Source organism: Mus pahari, chromosome 18 (genome assembly GCF_900095145.1).
Source record: "Mus pahari chromosome 18, PAHARI_EIJ_v1.1, whole genome shotgun sequence".
Classification (NCBI taxonomy): domain Eukaryota; kingdom Metazoa; phylum Chordata; class Mammalia; order Rodentia; family Muridae; genus Mus; species Mus pahari.
In genome coordinates, this window is record NC_034607.1 from 55599460 (window position 1) to 55617942 (window position 18483).

The 18483-nt window shown below is 37.9% G+C and overlaps 1 protein-coding gene across 31 annotated transcripts in view; it reads right to left on the minus strand.

The window, feature by feature from the left end:
* Nucleotides 1–18483, minus strand: part of Nrxn1 (neurexin 1) — a 1070033-nt gene that overhangs the window by 170502 nt on the left and 881048 nt on the right. For all 31 annotated transcript variants that reach the window (XM_029531581.1, XM_029531578.1, XM_029531577.1 and 28 more), the window contains one exon: nucleotides 1307–1478. In XM_029531581.1, the coding sequence (XP_029387441.1) occupies nucleotides 1307–1478 (172 nt within the window). The remainder of the gene's footprint in view (nucleotides 1–1306; nucleotides 1479–18483) is intronic.

Sequence of the window (18483 nt, forward strand, 5' to 3'; positions counted from 1 at the left end):
TGCTTCCTTCCTTCCTTCCTTCCTTCCTTCCTTTCTTTCTTTCTTTCTTTCTTTCTTTCTTTCTTTCTTTCTTTCTTTCTTTCTTTCTTTCTTTTCTTTCTTTTCCTTCTTTCTTCTCTCTCTGTGTGTCTCTCTGTCTCTCTCTGTGTCTCTCTGTCTCTGTCTCTATTTCTCTTTTCCCCTTTTTCTTTCTTTGAGACATGTAGTAGTAGTAGTCCTAGCTGTCCTGGAGCTCATTATGCAGTCCAGCTTGGCCTTGGTATTTCCCAGGATAATTTGATAAGCACTTATTGCATGCTTGTTGCTTGTGAGTATTTCAGTAATTCCCAGATGTGTTCTTTATGTTCTTGATTTTAAATGTTATCATAAGGAAGTGTGTTTGTTACATTTCATTCATCACATATTTGCAGAACAAATGAACAGGCTAGGACTGAAAACAGAGAATGATAGAAGTCAGAAGACACTCAGACAGGTATCAAGGACATTTCATCTCTTCATTATAGGTCATTCCCAGAGAAAACTGGTGTATGATTGATAAATTGTTTAATCAAATTATTTATTCTAAGAAGCAAATAATTCCAACAAAGAAGTTGCTTCTGTATTCACTATTGTTATCAGTGTACTGCATAAAATATACATTGGTTTTATACTTTTATTTACACTGTGTCATCAACTGTGCTATAGAGAAAGAGAACATTTTATAGACTTCAGTTGAGTGACACTACCATCCCAGAGTCCTGGTGAATCACTATAGTTATACAAAACAGAAATGAACTCAGTTTAATCCTAGCTGCAGATCTGTGGTGCGGTGCTTCCTTTCATCTCACTACTGGCTGCATTTCTGCTTGTCACCTGCTCTGCTCACATGCTTTCTATGTCTCTCTTGTGTGCCACTGTCAAAGGAACAGCTTTATTCGCTCTCAAAGAAAGTGTTATAATGTTTCTTCCCTTGAATTTAAATTTTAACTGTTACTTTTGACAAAGCCTTTCCTTTGTTCAAATGCAAGGATTCAGTAAAAAGCTTTGACACATTGTGCTTTTTTATGTGTGCATTTTTCTAGTGCACTGACATTTTGTATTTTGCAAAAGACAATGTGTGGCTTCAAATTCATCTAATAAAATGTCATTTGTACACAGTAGCAAGAACAGTTTAGGACAGCATTACATTGACATGACTCTAAAGTCTAATAAATACTTGATGGCCTTTCAAAAAAAATCCACAGTTTGAAGAAACGGACGCATTCATTGCTTCACTTTTCCAGTTGTTTTTTCATAAAACTTCCCAGTTCCACAAGCCCTTGCTTACCTGCAGGGTAGCGCTCGATAACTGGCCAGCTGTCCACCTGTAACGTGGCATTGCCACCACTCCTTGTGAAACGTACTACATGGTATTTCCCATCATTAATGATTGCATTAGATTCTTCAATGGCGATGTCATCTGTCCCAACATTAAACTTAACTCCAACTTTTCCTTGGTGCTGTTAGGAAGGATGGGGGAAAGGGTCTTATTAATTCAATAAATTAGCATTTGATAAGAACTGCATAGCAGGCATTGTTCAAGAACATGCTTTGGACAACAGCTGCTTTCTTCTGATTCTATTTCTGAAAAACTACGTGCAATAGAAGTAAGATCTCGACATCTGGCTAATTCGGAGACATCTCTTTCATGGATAATTGATAGTTTGAAAGACACACTTGCAAGGGAATTGAACTGCCTTCTTCCCAGGGGCTGCCACTGAGAACGTGCACAGCTGCCTGTCTGAGAGCACACAGCCTCATGTCCTCTGATATATCTGCTTAACCTAATCTCCCAATTTCTCAAGAAAAACACAGATTGAAACCCTCCCTTCCAATAATGAGAAAAATGGGAGCAATACAGTCTGTTTAGAACCAAATGACAGATACGCACAATACAAACCACCTCTGTAACAGGGCAGGCCGAGAAATAGGCATTCACTAAAATGATTCTTAGTCTTCAGTTTCAAACCACCAAGACATTAGCAGCTTAGGACACACTCATTGTCTTTTCCTTGCAGATGATGAAACTGTGTCATAAGGCTGCAGTATCTTGTTCAAGGACACACAACTTAGTAAAGACAGCAGGAACTAAAGTATGATTCCCTAATTTTTAGGTTACATATTAGCTAAAATGGAGCTAGCATAATTATCTACAATTAACACTCTCTCTGAATTATGCAAAGCAATATTAAAAATCATTCTAAAGGTAAAGTTATGACTCATAACTTCAGAATATCTTCACCTATGGTGCCAAAAAAATTCATGTACCTCTGTCCTCGACCTCTAAGAAGCTTTCTCTGGTAGCAGGGCTGTCGACCCTACCATGAGCTGAGCTGATTTTGAAAGCATGGCGATTTTCGCATAATCAGTAGCACAGGATATGGGCATTTCAGGCCCTTTTCAGAGTCAGACTCAGACTATCTGTGATTCCTCTTTCAACAAGTCTTAGTTGAGAGAAACAACACTGGGGAAGAGGGTTTTAAAGGACACAGGGGGTTTAAATGAGAAGCCAGAAGGTTTGGAGTGCATACTTGGACCACATATGTTTAGACTGTTGAAGGCTTCTCACTACTATATACTAGGCAAGATGATGTATAATAGAAAATCTTATATTAAAAAAACTCTCAAATAAAACTAGATTAATTTAAGAAAAATGTTCAAGGTGCTGTTTCAGACACTGCTGAATACATTAAAGTTTTCTGTATCCCATGTATTTATTGCACATAAAGAATTTTTGATTAATTTAATTTTAGTTCTTTTGTTTTCATTTATTTTAGGCTTGATAAACAATAAACAATTTGACTTTAAAATGTCACATTTCTTTCTCTTCTGAGTGTTTGTGTGGTGATTAATTAGATAAATGCTTATAGCCTAATATAAATATTTGTTATTCATACTGAGAAAAATCTATTCATGTATTAAACAATCTTTGATTTCATTGAGTCTTGCTTTTCCCTTACTCCTCCCATAATTTCTCCTCTCTCCAATTTCTTTCCATAAAAATTCCTGTCTTCTTATTTTTACACATTAAAACCCCACTGGGTCTGCCTACCTACACATGGTAGTAGGGTCACCTACTGAAGAATGAGCAAGTTACCTGGGGCCACTCCCCAGCACATTTCCCTTGTTAATATTGTCCATGCATGTGCTAATAACAGATAACATCATATGACTTAAATGAGACTTTTATACCATCCTCTAGACTTATCTCATAGGTTAAAATTATGCATTAGCTTGTACTCAAATATATTTATGTATATTTAAATACATTAAGTATGCATAAATACCTCATTAATTTATTAAAATAAGTGGGTAGTTATTTTTATTAAAATTAAGAAATAACAAATGTTCATGGGACCAGGAAATTTGCTTGGGGTTATGTATCCTAGAAATGATAAGGAACTTCACTTATGACACCCCAACAATACAGCTGCCTGAACAGGACCTAAGTACGTACCAATATAACTGTGCTAACAGGGGAGGGGTGAAGCTCATGGATGCTCAACCATAAAAAAGGAATTACAGTTCCAATTCTACTAAGAAGAGGGAAGAAAATTATCATGGGATGCAAAGGGAGGGAGGGATCTGGGTAGGAAAGAAGAGGGGGAGGGGAAAACAGGAACAGGATCAGGTACTAGGGTGGGGAACAGGAGGTAATCCCAGAAGGCTAGGAGAATGAATGAAAATATGCAGGTTCTGGGGAAGGGAGATGGGGAGAGAGACTCTCAGGGCTCAATAAGGGTGATGTTAGCCAAAATGCCCAACCATGGGGAAAGGGAACTTGAAGAGTCTACCTCCAATGGATAGGCAGGGTCTTAAGGGGAGGATGGGATTACTAACCCACAATCAACACTTCTCATCCAGATTTCTTTCTGTCTAAAAAAACTGCAGGGACAAAATTGGAGAAGAGACTGAAGGAAAGGCAGTCTATTGACTGGCCCAACTTGGGATCTATCTCATGGGGCGTGGAAGGGGGCACCTAAGACTGGCACTATTACTGACATTATGATGTGAGCCAAGGGGGAGAAGGAATGGGATGAGAAACTGTGGGAGAGGGGACAATGAAAGGGGGGATGGCTAGAATATAAATAAAATAAATGTAAAAATATTACAGTCAGACACCATATATATATGTATATATATATATATATATATATATATATATATATATATATATATATATACAAGTAACACTAAGCAGCTCGAACAAGATATATTTCAAAATTTATGAATGTAGAATAATTAAAGAAAAGGGAGCTATGGATCTGAGAGGGAATGGTGGTGGATTGGGGTGGGGTGGAGTAGGATGGAGTAGGGTCAAGTGGAGAAGAGCTGGGTGTGTTAGAGTAGGGTTGGGTGGGGTGGGTTAGGGTGGCGTGAACGTAGGAAGAGAGGGGAAAAAGTGAAGGAAGGGAATGATGCAAACATATTTTAGCTTCAAAAATTAAGTGAGTAGTTATTTATTATTGTGTAAGTGTCTTCATGTGCACATGTATGCTCATACACCAAGGGGCACATGACAAGGGGGAGTCAGAGGACAACATAAAGGATTTGATTTTTCTCTGACACTGCAAGTTTCACTCAGTGCAGAATCAAACTCAGGTCCACTGGGATCAGTGGTAAATGCCTTCACATACTCGGCCATTTTAGCAACTTCTTTGGTGAAGGATTTCTAAGATTTGACTAAGAACTCTTAAAACCTAAGTAGTCTTCAGGAAGTGAAGGAAATACATTCAGCTCTCTGGTGGCTGCTGTAGCATTAGGGCAAGCTACCTTCTGTTCCTTATCCCTTCCTGTTCCTTCTGCCTCATCCCTAGAAGATGCATAGAGAAACAAGAGGAGTAAGTGTTACTCTTCTCCCACCACATGTGGACGCCCAGTGTGGTCCAAGCAGACACTATTGGGCACCTTTAAGGAAACCTACAACTATTACAATTATCACTTGTAGGTGAGACAGTGAGACAGCCTACCTTACTTTCAGTGCCTAAGATGGGTTTTGTGCTCTCTCGGAGGATGCTGAAGACTGGTAAGACATTCTCTAGGCTTTCCTGGGGTTGGAATGAAAACCTCTCAGGACAGTTTTAAACTGTAGTTCTATCTTATTGTTGCAATCTAATAAGTGCATGATGGTACTTGTTAATCCAGAGTTAACTCATTGGGATTCTCTTCTGGTATTAATGTCTTTCTTATAACAGAAAAGATAAACAAACAAACAAAACAAAACAAAACAAAACAAAAACAACTCAAGTTTCCACATTGCTCCAAGAAAATGACTATAGTAGTCTGTCCTCATCAAACCCCCAATTATTAAGGACAGCAAAATTTTGTGAATAGTTGTATTTTCATTCTAAAGCATAGAAAAAAAAGTCTCAGTCACTGGAGAGATTGCACTGAGAACAAAAATACTCTCGTCTTCCAAAGGGTCCATGTTCAGTACCCATGTGTACCTAGAACTGTGCTCCAGGACAAGGGGCCTTGTTATGGCCTCCTTGGGCATCCACACATGTGTGGCATGCTTCTACACAAGTAATATAAACAAATCTGAAATATAATGTCCCCACTTTACAGGTAAGTAAGTGCTTTCAACTTATCTTTAACTTCTTTTTATAATGTGAAACAAACATAAAATGTTTTTTTCCTAGGGTATAGAAATGGCCAGATTTTACAATGTTTGATTAATTGCCCATATTAAATAATTAATTATGAAACTTCAAGGGTCAACGCTGCTTGGAGAGGTCCTCGTTTTTAAACAGTGTCCATCTGTTCCTGGATATGCCAATATGTTGCCTCCACTCTGAGTAACTTTAATATATAATGGATTCAAACTTTGTGAAGTACCTAGTGTAGAAATGAAGATCATCAGAGTTGGGGAAAATAATTCCAACCACAACTCACTGTCTACTCTATTCTATGCCAAGACCTTGGAAAACCAATTTAAATATAAATGATAGCCAAAGAAACATCTGTCTCCATGGGAAAAAAACCATTTAATATAGTGAAATATCAAATACTACTATGAAGAATATTTTGTAAATCTAATATTTCTTTCCTCCTAAAAGCTATAAATATGCTTCAAACCCAGCTCATACTATCAGGATAGAAAGTTGTTTCAATTATATAAAAAAAAAAAAAACTTGCTGAACTTTTTTGCCAATGGATAATTACAATTTAAAAGAATTCATTTCAAATCCTTACTCCTCTGGATTAAACGTGATTGTCTTGGTAAATTCTCATGAATATTGCATTAGGAAAACCAGTAGTCATTTCTGTGGACATGTGCTGATCTCTCTGTATTGTATCTTGCTTGTAATGAGTAACTGCCTCATGCCATAATTTTGAAAATCTGTTCTAAGAACATCAGTAATGAGGCATTTATAATTTAATGAAGTCTTTTGTGGATTCATTAAATAAATAGAGACAAAGGTAATTATTGATTTTTTTCACAAAAGCTCATTTATGAATAAGGATTATAACATTAAGCCATGTTAAAAGGAAACATCATGCAATATGATATTGGATATGTTCTTGAAGGTTCTAACAAGTGTGATCACACTGTCTAATTCCTTATGAAATTATATTCAATTGAAAATATGTTTGGACCAAGATTGAGATTTAATGATATTCTCGATATCTAGAGCATACTTCAAATAAGATATGTATGTTGCTCGTTCAGTTACATTCTAATCTATCTGCATGCAAACTAGATAAAATACAATGTACACATACAAAAACTTTTATTATATGTGGCATAAAATATCCTCCATAAGATCCTAAAGCATAGATTTCATCCCTTTATTATGTTTTGTGTTTACTTCATCTATGTGCCAAAAAGGAATTAATAAAATTTAAAAATTGCATTTGTCAGTATTTTTATTTATCATGCTCTTTGTTAACAGCAACCAACAGGAACGATTGCAGCCCTAAAAGCATGTAGCCTAGCAGAGATCCCTGTTTGTGTTCTATGAGCATCTGACATGTACTGTGACATACCCCATACTGCCAAACTGGGGAAGAAGTAGACAAGGTGCTCATGTGCACCAGGTGACTCTGCTCACCTTACAACACAGAAGATTTCCCAGAATCCAGACCTACTTGTAGCCAGAATCAGACAGTACGCTCTGCTCTGTTTCTCCAGGGACTAATCCTCACCAGGGAGCGAATGTCCTGTGGCAGGATAAGGTTTGTGGGGCCTGAGGTCATTGTTGTTCACATAGTGCAGGGATTGGCAGCAAAGAACCATCTATTCTCCCTCCTCAAAATAACTGAGCTGAAAATTGCCCACTGGGCCTTAACATATTCCAAATGGGACTTACCACTAGCTGGTAAGGATTGTGTTTATTAATATATGTGATTTATAATGTCAATAAGTAGTTTTAGTCTAATATTTCAGCAAACCATCTTCTACTTCTATGGACACTCCCATGTCACAAATTCTCACTGACCTGTCTTCCTACCACTGAGAAACATTCTTTATGCATTCTATGAATATATAAATTTGAATATTTGGTATTCACTCTATGTGTAAGGACAGCACAGAGCTGTGAAATGGTGGCTTACTTATTTATTTACTTATTTGTTTTGCTTTTGTGTCTGAGCAAGTATTTACTAAACTTATAAAGACAAGTTATGCGTTAAAACACATCAAAGAGCAGAATGAGTGCCAGTGAAGAACAAGGTTCATTCAGGGTGTGTATGAAGGATCCCAGGAGTCTCTCATTTTGCATGTAGACACAGTCCATACAGAAACAGCAACAAAGGAGCCAGTATAAACTCTACCTTCACATATAGGTTCACTGTGTTTTCCTACTTCCTGTAACCTAGAATGCTTGCTAGAGGCTATCCATTGAACTGTATATATTCACAGCACATCTCACTAAAACATACCTGAATAATATAGCAAACCTAAAACCTATGTCCCTACAGAGCTCCAACAAGCTTCCCCAAGTTTCATAGCTGATAAGAATGGGTAACTAGAAGCTGATCCAGTTGGTGGGGCTTCTTATAAAAGAATGGCATTAGCCATGTCTGTGCCCCAGGAAGAACATGAAACCAGAGTACCCTTAGAGACTGAATTACAGGGAAGTTTTCTGCTAAGTGCTAACAATTGCATCCACCAGAACTATACAATACAGAACTCAAAGTAAACAAGGTTCAGGGTGATACAACTCAGAAAGATCTCACTTAAGAGAGACATATTTTAAAACACAGCACATTCACTTTCCCATTCAACTTGCATAGAAGATAGTATGATTTGTCTTGACTGTAGGATATCTTCTCTACTATGTCCCTGTTCTCCAGAATCCGTTCCTCTTCTCACGCCATGAAAACTTGACACTGAGACTGACGCTACCACCCCAGAGGTATGTCCCCCTCTCCTTGTCCTGAGAATGTCTAATCAAACTTTGTATAACTTTGCCAGTCCTTCTCCTCAAGTGTCATTTTTTATGTCCCTGTTTCATTTTAAAATGTTAGGAACAGTATAAGATTGTAACAACAGTATCTTAGTAATTACACCCTTCAAATCACATAACAGACTTCTTTCATATTTGGATTTCTCAGGAACTCACTTACACATAATATTTAAATAAGTTGTAATGCACAGACAATACTGTAAAACAATCTCATAAAAGTAAGTATACTGATCTTATTTCAAAGGCAGCTGCACTCCCCCACCCCCACTGCATGATTCCACACATTTGACTCATGAGAAGATACACATTCAATTCTTAGCTCAATTGATTATTGCACAGCACTCAAGATCCATTGCTTTCATTACTACTAATATTTTTGTTATTCTATTGAAAACTGCTGTTTAGCTTTAGAACAGGTCAGCAGATGTAGGTAGGCAGGGTAGATTTGCCAGCAGACATCTCCTTAGCTTTCACAACGGTTCATGAAACAAGGTAACTATCACACCAACAAGGAAGCAAACATTTAAATTCTGGTACTGTGAAAGGACACTATGACCGAGGCAATTCTTATAAAGAAAGCATTTACTTAGGAATTTGCTTACTGTTTCAGAGGTCTGTTCCAGCGTCGTGGCAGGGAGTATGGCGGTGTGCAGGCAGGTGCCGTAGCTGACAGCGGTAGCTGACAACCACACCCTGATCCACAGACGGAGGAGGAAAAGTGGGTCTGGCAGGGGCTTTTGAAAAGGCAAATTCCACCCCTAGTGACACAGTCCTCCAACCAGCCACATTGCCTAATCCTTCTCAAATAGTGCCACTTAAGATGACTAAGCATCCAAACATATGAGCCTGTAGGGATCATTCTCATTCAAACCATAGAAGCTAGGAATCAGGAAGTCAGACAAAGGACTTTAGTATTTACCACTAGGCTCAAGAAAGAATATTCTAATCCTACTTAATGTGCATGTGTAATGAATTGCTCTGCCATGGCTGCACTGAAGCATGGAATGCTTAACTGTGTAGCCTCCTTGCTCCCTTTGATCGAATGTCATTTTGGTTCTAGAAAAGTCTGATTACAAAGGAAAACATCAGAAATATTTTTTAAAGAAGTAGATATTACCTCTTCAATTGTTTTTTAAACACATGCCAACAAAACCTAATTAGAAAATCAGTCACTATTAGAATATTTCAAAATTTATAAAACAAATGGATTCTTGGATTTTATTATACTTTAAATATAGAGCTTTTTTGGTTGGAGAAAAAAGATTTTCCATTCAGTTGACACATAAATAGCCTGAGTTGCCTTCAACACCTCATTGGAAAATGGAAGAGCTTGTCTTTTTAGATAAGTACCCACCCCAATTTCTTGCCAAGAATGTAGGACTTGGTAGTATAAATGAGAAATGATAACTGAAAATAGACCCTGAGTTCTACTGCTGATGCCATCCTTCAGTGCTTCCTGTTCAGTACATCATTTATCAATAAATAAAATGAAATCAAAGTTAAAATAACAGGTTTAGAGTCAGATGACTCAATGCCTTACTAGTGTGTTCCTGAATAGATCAATAATTGAGGCAATAATATTTTGGAGTCTTCCCAGCATCATTAATGAAGCCAGTATTGGGTTGTGCTTCATTCCTATGATACTATTTTGAAGGTTTCCACCTTGACTATGGATGAAAGATCAAGACTATTTCATGGTATTTTCCAGCGGTGTGAATAGTACACCTCTGCGTGATACACTACAGCTGAAACAAAACTGATGGCCTCTTGAAAACCAGCTATCTCATCAAGAATTGGCACCTCTGTCTCCTGAAACACTAACCACTGCAAAACAGAAAAGTAATCTATAAATGTTTCTATCTGTAAAATATTGGTTAGTAAGCTTCTATTCTCCAAATAACAGAGCAGAAATGAAGCAGAGAAAGAAGTGGACCTCAGCCTGGTGCCATAGAATTCTTAATTTCTCATTGGTAATACTTGAGGTTACATACCACTTTCTGTGACATTAAGACATGAGCTAAGCTTGAGCTTTATCTAAGCAGTAGCTTATTATGTATAAATGGTTTGGGGTTCTTGCTACATTTTTTGTTGTTGTTGTTGTTGTTGACCGCCGCTTTAAAAAAAAACTTTGGTTGAATGGTAAATTTGTGTTGTTCAGATTGTATGGTCATTCAGGGAAACATATACAACAAATATTGTGCTTCAGGTACTGATTAAAGCCATAACCTTTGTTTTTCTGCTTCTGTGTCTTTGGGCCATTACACAGCTTGTTATTAACCTTCACTGGGAACTGGACAGAGAGAGGTTGTTCTATCAATTCTGCAAGATGTTGGCATTTCTGGGTAAAAAAGTTTTTCCTGTAAAAGAGGCTTGGGATTATTTGTGGATTTCATTTACTTGTTGTTTCCCAGGACTATCATTTCTGTGCAGCACTGACTCTAATTATAGTCTGGCTGTAGTGTTCTGTATTTCCATAGCTCAGAGCATAATGTTTCTCAGACAAATAGACAAAGCATCATTATATGGTAAATACAATCCTGTGAATTCACATGGGAATTTTATCTTAGTGAGTAGTTTATAGGTAAAACCAAAATTAACTTCTGGATATTTTTTAAAATAAAAAAATCATGAAAACAGATGAATAGACTAATGTATTATTCTTAATGAATCATCAAATACATCATAAAGACAAACCTACAGTGGATATATCTCCTTGCAGGTAATATCACTATTGTAAATCACAACTTGTGAGCAAGATGTATTAGCCAAGTCATATCTTCATACAGGCTTGATGTAATAAATTCTTTATGTTATCTCATGAGCTTAGAGCAGATCCCTAACATGAAATGTATTCTAATACAACAATGGACATGGCTGTCTTTCTTCTTAACTTTCCTTTCTTATTGACTTCTGCTCCAAGAATACTTGCTTAGCATTCTCAGAAAAAGTATGTGTGGATTAAAGAATTCTGGCCCCACACAATACATCGTATAGAATTAGCAAGGCCCTCTTTTCCACAGAGTGGAAAGTAATAATTCCCACAGACATCACACAAACAGATCTATACTTATAAGTATCAGGCACAACAGATTTCAAAGTAGAATATGGGTATTTTCAAGGCTAAATGATGAATAGATTTGCTGTATTTTAATTTTCAAAAACCAATATGCTGCCTTAAAAGGGTGTCTAGAAATAATTTTCACATATCTTTTAGCTACAGCATATTTTGGAAGACTACTCTACTACTTTACATGACTAAAATTAATTTAGAATATATGCTGTGGTCTAAGTTGACACACATCCATTTCTCTATATGTAAGGGTATATTTTTAACAAATAAAATTTTATACCTATTATAAACCATGAAATTAATATATAACAATGTTTGTTTATTTACTTCTTCAAAAATTACAAATGAAGTAGTTGGTGTATGCTAGTATTCTATTAATTCCAGATAAAACATAGCTAGAAAAGCACACTGTATTACTCCCATTATAAACATTCATCTCACACAATTCCTTTATGTAATGAGACTTATGTTAGCATATAATACATGCCAAATGTCAACAAGAGAAAAAGCATGGTGCCTTCTAAGGGATCCAGTGAATAAGATACCCTGTGTGAAGCATTTAAAGATGAGAAAGATCAATAGTGGACACACAGGGTTTCCAGGCAGAGGCAACAGCATGTGCACATGCCCTGAGGGAGGCCAATATGTGCAGATAGAGATGGATACATTGGGCAAGCATTGGGCTAGCTCTGCACCCAGTCCCACGATACCCATATGAAGCTCAAATTCCAGGTGCTCTAACACACCCAGGATCATAGGGTCATAGGTGAGGAGGCTTCAATGTATGTCCCAATACCAGGAATAACTGGGACCAGCAGGAAATAGGGACTCAGGTACCCTGAACTGCAAGGGTTCCTTCTGCTCTGAGTCAGTGCCTTGAGCAGATGTTAGGCACTAGCTCCCTACCCAGTCCCACAATACCCAGGTGCTTAACACACGCAGTACCATAGGATCATAGAATCTCAGGAGCTTAGTGACACCAGAATCTCAGGTTCACAGAGGCAGGTTGACTCCCAGGTGCTTTAATACACCCAGGATCTCAGGAAGACAGGATCCCAAAATCACAGGATCACAGAGAAAGCTGGATTCTGAGGAATTCTGACACCACCAGGATGACAGGAGGGACAGGCTCCAGTCAGATACAGCAAGGGCAGGTAGCACTAGGGATAACAAGATGGCTACACACATGGGTAAGAACACAAGCAACAAAAATCAAGGTTATTTGGGATCATGAGAACCCAGTTCTCCCACCACAGCAAGTCCTGAATACACCATCACACCGGAAACAGCAAGATTCAGATTTAAAATCTGTTCCTAATGATGATGATACAGGACTTTAAGAAGGACATAAATCACTCCCTTAAAAAAAATACAGAAGAACATAGGTAAACAGATAGAAGCCCTTTAAAGAGGAAACACAAAAATACCTTCAAGAATTACAGGAAAACACATTCAAACAGGCGAAGGAAATGAGCAAAACCATCCAAGACCTAAAAGTGGAAACAGAAACAATAAAGAAATCACAAAAAGAGACAGCCTTGGAGATAGAACACCTAGGAAAGAGATCAGGAGTCATAGATGCAATCATCACCAACAAAATACAAAAGATAGAAGAGAGAATCTCAGGTGCAGAAGATACCATAGAGAACATCAACACAACAGTCAAAGAAAATGGAAAAAGCAAAAACCTCCTAACACAAAACATCCAGGAAATCCAGGATACAATGAGAAGACCAAACCTATGGATTTTAGGTGTATAGATGGCAGCAAATAATCAAACTCAGGGATTAAATCAATGCAGTAGAAACAAAAAGAACTATACAAAGTATCAACCAAGCTAGGAGCTGGTTCTTTGAGAAAATCAACAAGATAGAGAAACTATTAGCCAGACTAACCAGAGGGCACAGAGACAGTATCCAAACAAATAAAAGCAGAAATAAAAAGTGAGACATAACAACAGAAAAAAAAAGGAAATTGATAAAAATCTTCAGTTCCTACTACAAAAGCCTATACTCAACAAAACTTGAAAATCTGAATGAAATGGACAATTTTCTGGACAGATACCAGGTGCCAAAGTTAAATCAAGATCAGATAAGTTATCTACAGAGTCCCATAACCCCTAAAGAAATAGAAGTAGTCATTAAAAGTCTCCCAATGAACAAAGTCCAGGAACAGAGGGGTTTAGTGCAGAGTTCTATCAGACCTTCAAAGAAGTCCTAATACAAACACTCTTCAAACTATTCCACAAATAGAAGCAGAGGAACATTTCCTAATTTGTAATATGAAGCCACAATTATACAAAAACCGCACAAAGACCCAACCAATAAAAAGAACTTCAGACCAATTTCCCTTATGAATCTATGCAATAGTATTCAATAAAATTATCACAAACTGAATCGAAGAAAATATCAAAACCATCATTCCTCACAATCAAGTAAGCTTCATCCCAGTGAAGGTCTTGAATTCCTGAGCTTTCCAAGACTTTTATTATGAAGGGGTGTCGAAATTTGTCAAAGACTTTCTCAACATCTAATGAAATGATCATGTTGTTTTTTCTTTGAGTTTGTTTATTTAGTGGATTACACTGATGGATTTCCATATATTCAATCATCACTGTATCCCATTAAAAATCAGGGACTAGACAGGGCTGCCCACTCTCTCTCTACCTATTCAATACAGTACTTAAAGTCCTAGCCAAAACAATTAGACAACAAAAGGAAATCAAAGTGGTTCAATTTAGAAAGGAAGAAGTTGAAATATCACTATTTTCAGATGATAGGATAGTATATTAAGTGAGCCCCCAAATTCCACCAGAGAACTCCTAAAACTCAGCAAAGTGGCTGGATATAAAATGAACTCAAACAAATCAGTAGCCTTCCTCTACTCAAAGGATAAACAGACTGAGAAGGAAATTAGGGAAACGACACCCTTCATAATAGTCACAAATTATATAAAATAACTTGGTATGACTCTAATCTAATCAAGCAAGTAAAAGATCCGAGTGATAAGAATTTCAAGTCTCTGAAGAATGAAATCGAAGATATCAGAAGATGGAAAGATCTCCAATGGTCATGGATTGGCAGGATTAATATAGTAAAAATTGTCATCTTGCCAAAAGCAATGTACAGATTCAATGCAATCACCATCAAAATTCCAACTCAATTCTTCAATGAGTTAGAGCAGAAGCCATTGGTATTCTATTCAGGAAAATTTCCCTGTGCCCATATGTTCAAGGATCTTCCCCACTTTTTAATCTGTTTCAGTGTATCTGGATTTATGTGCAGGTCCTTGATACACATGGAATTGAGTTTTGTACAAGCAGAGAGGTATGTCAACTTGTATTCTTCTACATGCTGACTTCCAGTTGAAACAGCACCATTTATTGAAAGTGCTGTCTTTTTTCCACTGTATGGTTTTAGCTCCTTTGTCAAAGATTAAGTAACCATAGGTATGTGGGTTCATTTCTGGGCCTTCATATCTATTCTATTGATCTTCCTGCTTGTCTCTGTTCCAATACCATACAGTTTTTATCACTCTTGCTCTATAATACAGCTTGAGGTCACAGATGGTGATTCGCCAAGAAGATATTTTATTGTTGAGAATAGTTTTCACTATCTGAATTCTTGGTTATTCCAAATGATTTTGATAATTTCACTTTCTAACTCTAAAGAATTGAAAGTAGTGAAATGGAACCTCATAAAATTGCTAAGCCTCTATAATGGAAAGCTACTCTGTCAATAGGACAAAATGGCAACCAGCAGATTGGGAAGAGAACTTTCCCAGTCCTACAACTTATACAAGACTAATATCCAATATATACCAAAAACTCAAGAATTTAGACTCCAGACAATCAAATAACCCTATTAAAAATATGGTACAGAGCTAAACAAAAATTTTTCAACTGAGGAATATTGAATGGCTGAGAAGTGCCTAAAGAAATGTTCTAGATCCTTAGTCACCAGGGAAATGGAAATAAAAATGACCCTGAGATTCCACCTCATACCAGTCAGAATGGCTAAGATCAGAAATTCAGGTGACACAGATGCTGGTGAGGATGTGGAGAAAGAGGGACACTCCTCCATTTCTGGTGGGATTTCAAGCTGGTACAACCACTCCGAAAAACATTCTGGTGGGTTTGTAGAAAATTGGACACAGTACTACCAGAGGACCCTGCTATATCACTTCTGAGCATATACCCATCAGATTCTTTAACATATAACAAGGACACATGCTCCACTATGTTCATAGAAGCCTTATTTATAATTGCCAGAAGCTGCAAAGAATCCAGATGTCCTTTAACAGAGGAATGGATACAGAAAATATGGTACAAAGAACATACATGGTATGCACTCACTGATAAATGGATATTAGTCCCAAAAGTTGGAATATCCAAAATTCCATTCATAGACCACATAAAGCTTAAGAATAAGGAAGATCAAAGTGTGGGTGCTTCAGTCCTTCATAGATAGGGGAACAAATTATTCACTGGAGCAAATACAGAGAGAAGATGTGGAGCAGAGGCACACACTCATACAAACAGAGGTATGGGGAAAGGCTATCCTGAGACTGCCCCAGTTGGAGATCCAGCCACCAAACCCAGACACTACTGTGGATGCCAACAAGTGCTTGCTGAAAGGAGCCTGATATAGCTGTCTCCTGAGAGGCTCTGCCAGAGTCTGACAAATACAGATGCAGATGCTCACAGCCAACTATTGGACTGAGCATGAGGTTTTCAATGGAAGAGTTAGAGAATGACTGAAGGGACTTCCCAGAGGAAGAACAAAAATATCAACCAACCAGACACCCCTCCCCCGAGCTTCTGGGGACAAAACCACCAACTAAGGAGTACACATAGAGGCACCCATGGCTCCAGCCGCTTATGTAGCAGAGGATGTCCTTGTTAGGTTTCAATGGGAGGACAGGCCCTTGGTCCTGTGAAATCTGGATGCCCCAGTGTAGGCGAATTCCAGATTGGAGAGATGGAAGGAGTTGAGTGGGTAGGGGCACACACTCATACAAGCAGAGATATGGGGAATAGGATATGGGGTTTCCTGGGGAGGAGGAGAGACCTGTAAAGGGGATAACATTTGAAATGTAAGTAAAAAAAAATCCAATAAAAATTTAAAATTGGTGGATGCTTTGATATACAAATATAGATACTAATACAAATATACCTTTTTACAGAGATAAGGATATGTAAATTACACATCACCAGAGGAATGCAGAAGCCAAAAGACTGTCTATGAAGTAAAAATGGGTTAAAGAATTATGCATGAAAGCTAAAATATATTATTTGAATAAACAAAGTAATTGGAAAATAGATGTGTGTATTTTTAAAAGCTTCTGATATAAGAGTAGGAAATTGTTGATATAGATATAGAGATTGACAGTATGTGTCCTGACATTCGTCTGATTGTTTGTCTCTAAGTGTGACTCATCAGTGTGCTTTATGAAATGTAATATATAAAAGACTTTCTGAATCAACAGGGACTCGCTACAGTTTCCAAAAGTCATTTACTCCTACAATGTCAAAGTGTGATTCATCACTCTATTCTGATATTTCAAAGCTAACGTACCATGTTTAGTTTTTCTATGAGGGACAATGTCTTCTTAGCTTACTTCTCTAGAGATTCATTTTACCTCAAGGTGTAGCACGAGTTCTTCATACATCCACCATAGAAGTACTTATTGAAATAGCTTGATGAATTTTTCACATAGCTTCCACAAATTAGTTCAAGAAAAAAAATTCACCTACAATCTTTTAAATTTCTTGTTCACCTCCTGTGGCACAGGGTCAGCTCTTGGGAGGGGGAGTAGAGGGAGAGGGAAAAGGGGGCAGGAAACAGGTGACTAGTACTGAGGGTCAGGAATTTGAAAAATGGTCTGTAGCAGTGGGAGATGGTTAACTGGGGGTAGCCACCAGAAAGTCCCAGATGCCAGGAGAGAGACTCCCAGTATCCAACGAAGATGACAGTAGCTGAAATACACAACAAGGGGAGAGAGAACCTGTAGAGACCATATCTAGAGGGTCATCCACTCATCTCAAAAATATTAATCCAGACCTGCTCCTGTCTATAGGAAATATATGGACAAAAGTGGAGCAGAGACTGAAGGAAAGGCTGTCCAGAGACTGCTCCACCTAGGGATCCAATCCCAGACTACTACTGATGCCAAGAAGTGCTTGCTGACAGGAACCTGATATAGCTGTCTCCTGAGAGGTTCTGCCAGAGCCTCACCAATACAGATTTGGATGCTTGTAGCCAACGATCAGACTGAGCCTAAGGACCCTAATGGAGGAGTCGGAGGAAGGACTGAAGGAGCAGAAGTGGTTTGAAACATTGTAGGAAGAACAATATCAACCAACCAGACACACCAGAGCTCCTAGGTACTAAACCACCAATCAAAGAATATACATGAAGGGACCCATGACTCCAGCTGCATATGTAGCAGAGGGTGGCCCTTTTTGGCATCAATGGGAGAGGAGGCCCTTGGTCCTGTGAAGGTTTGATGCCCAGTGTAGGGGAATGCTATGGCATTGAGTGAGTGAGTGGGGAGAGGAGCACTCACTTAGAAGTAGGGCAAGGGGGTTGGTATAGGGGGTTTGTGGAAGGGAAAATGGGAAGGGGAATAGCAGTTAAAATGTAGATAAATAAAATAATCAATTAAAATTTTTTCTTGTTCACTTAAAGGAACAAATAAATAGGGTTCCAATCTTGTGTCCAATTGTAATCTTCTGGGCAGTGACTATTATCACTCCAAACAAGACAGAAATTCTTTGTCTAATTTTACAACCAGGATAATTTCATGTGAATTTTTCTAACAGTTTGGATAGTAATCCTGAAGCCACAAACACACAAGGCTTAAAGGAAACTATCCATTCATGTGTCACATGTAGAGTGAACCCTCAAGGGAACTATCCATTCATGTGTCACATGTAGAGTGAACCCTCAATCCTTGTGATTTCAGTGGCCAGCCCTCTCTTTA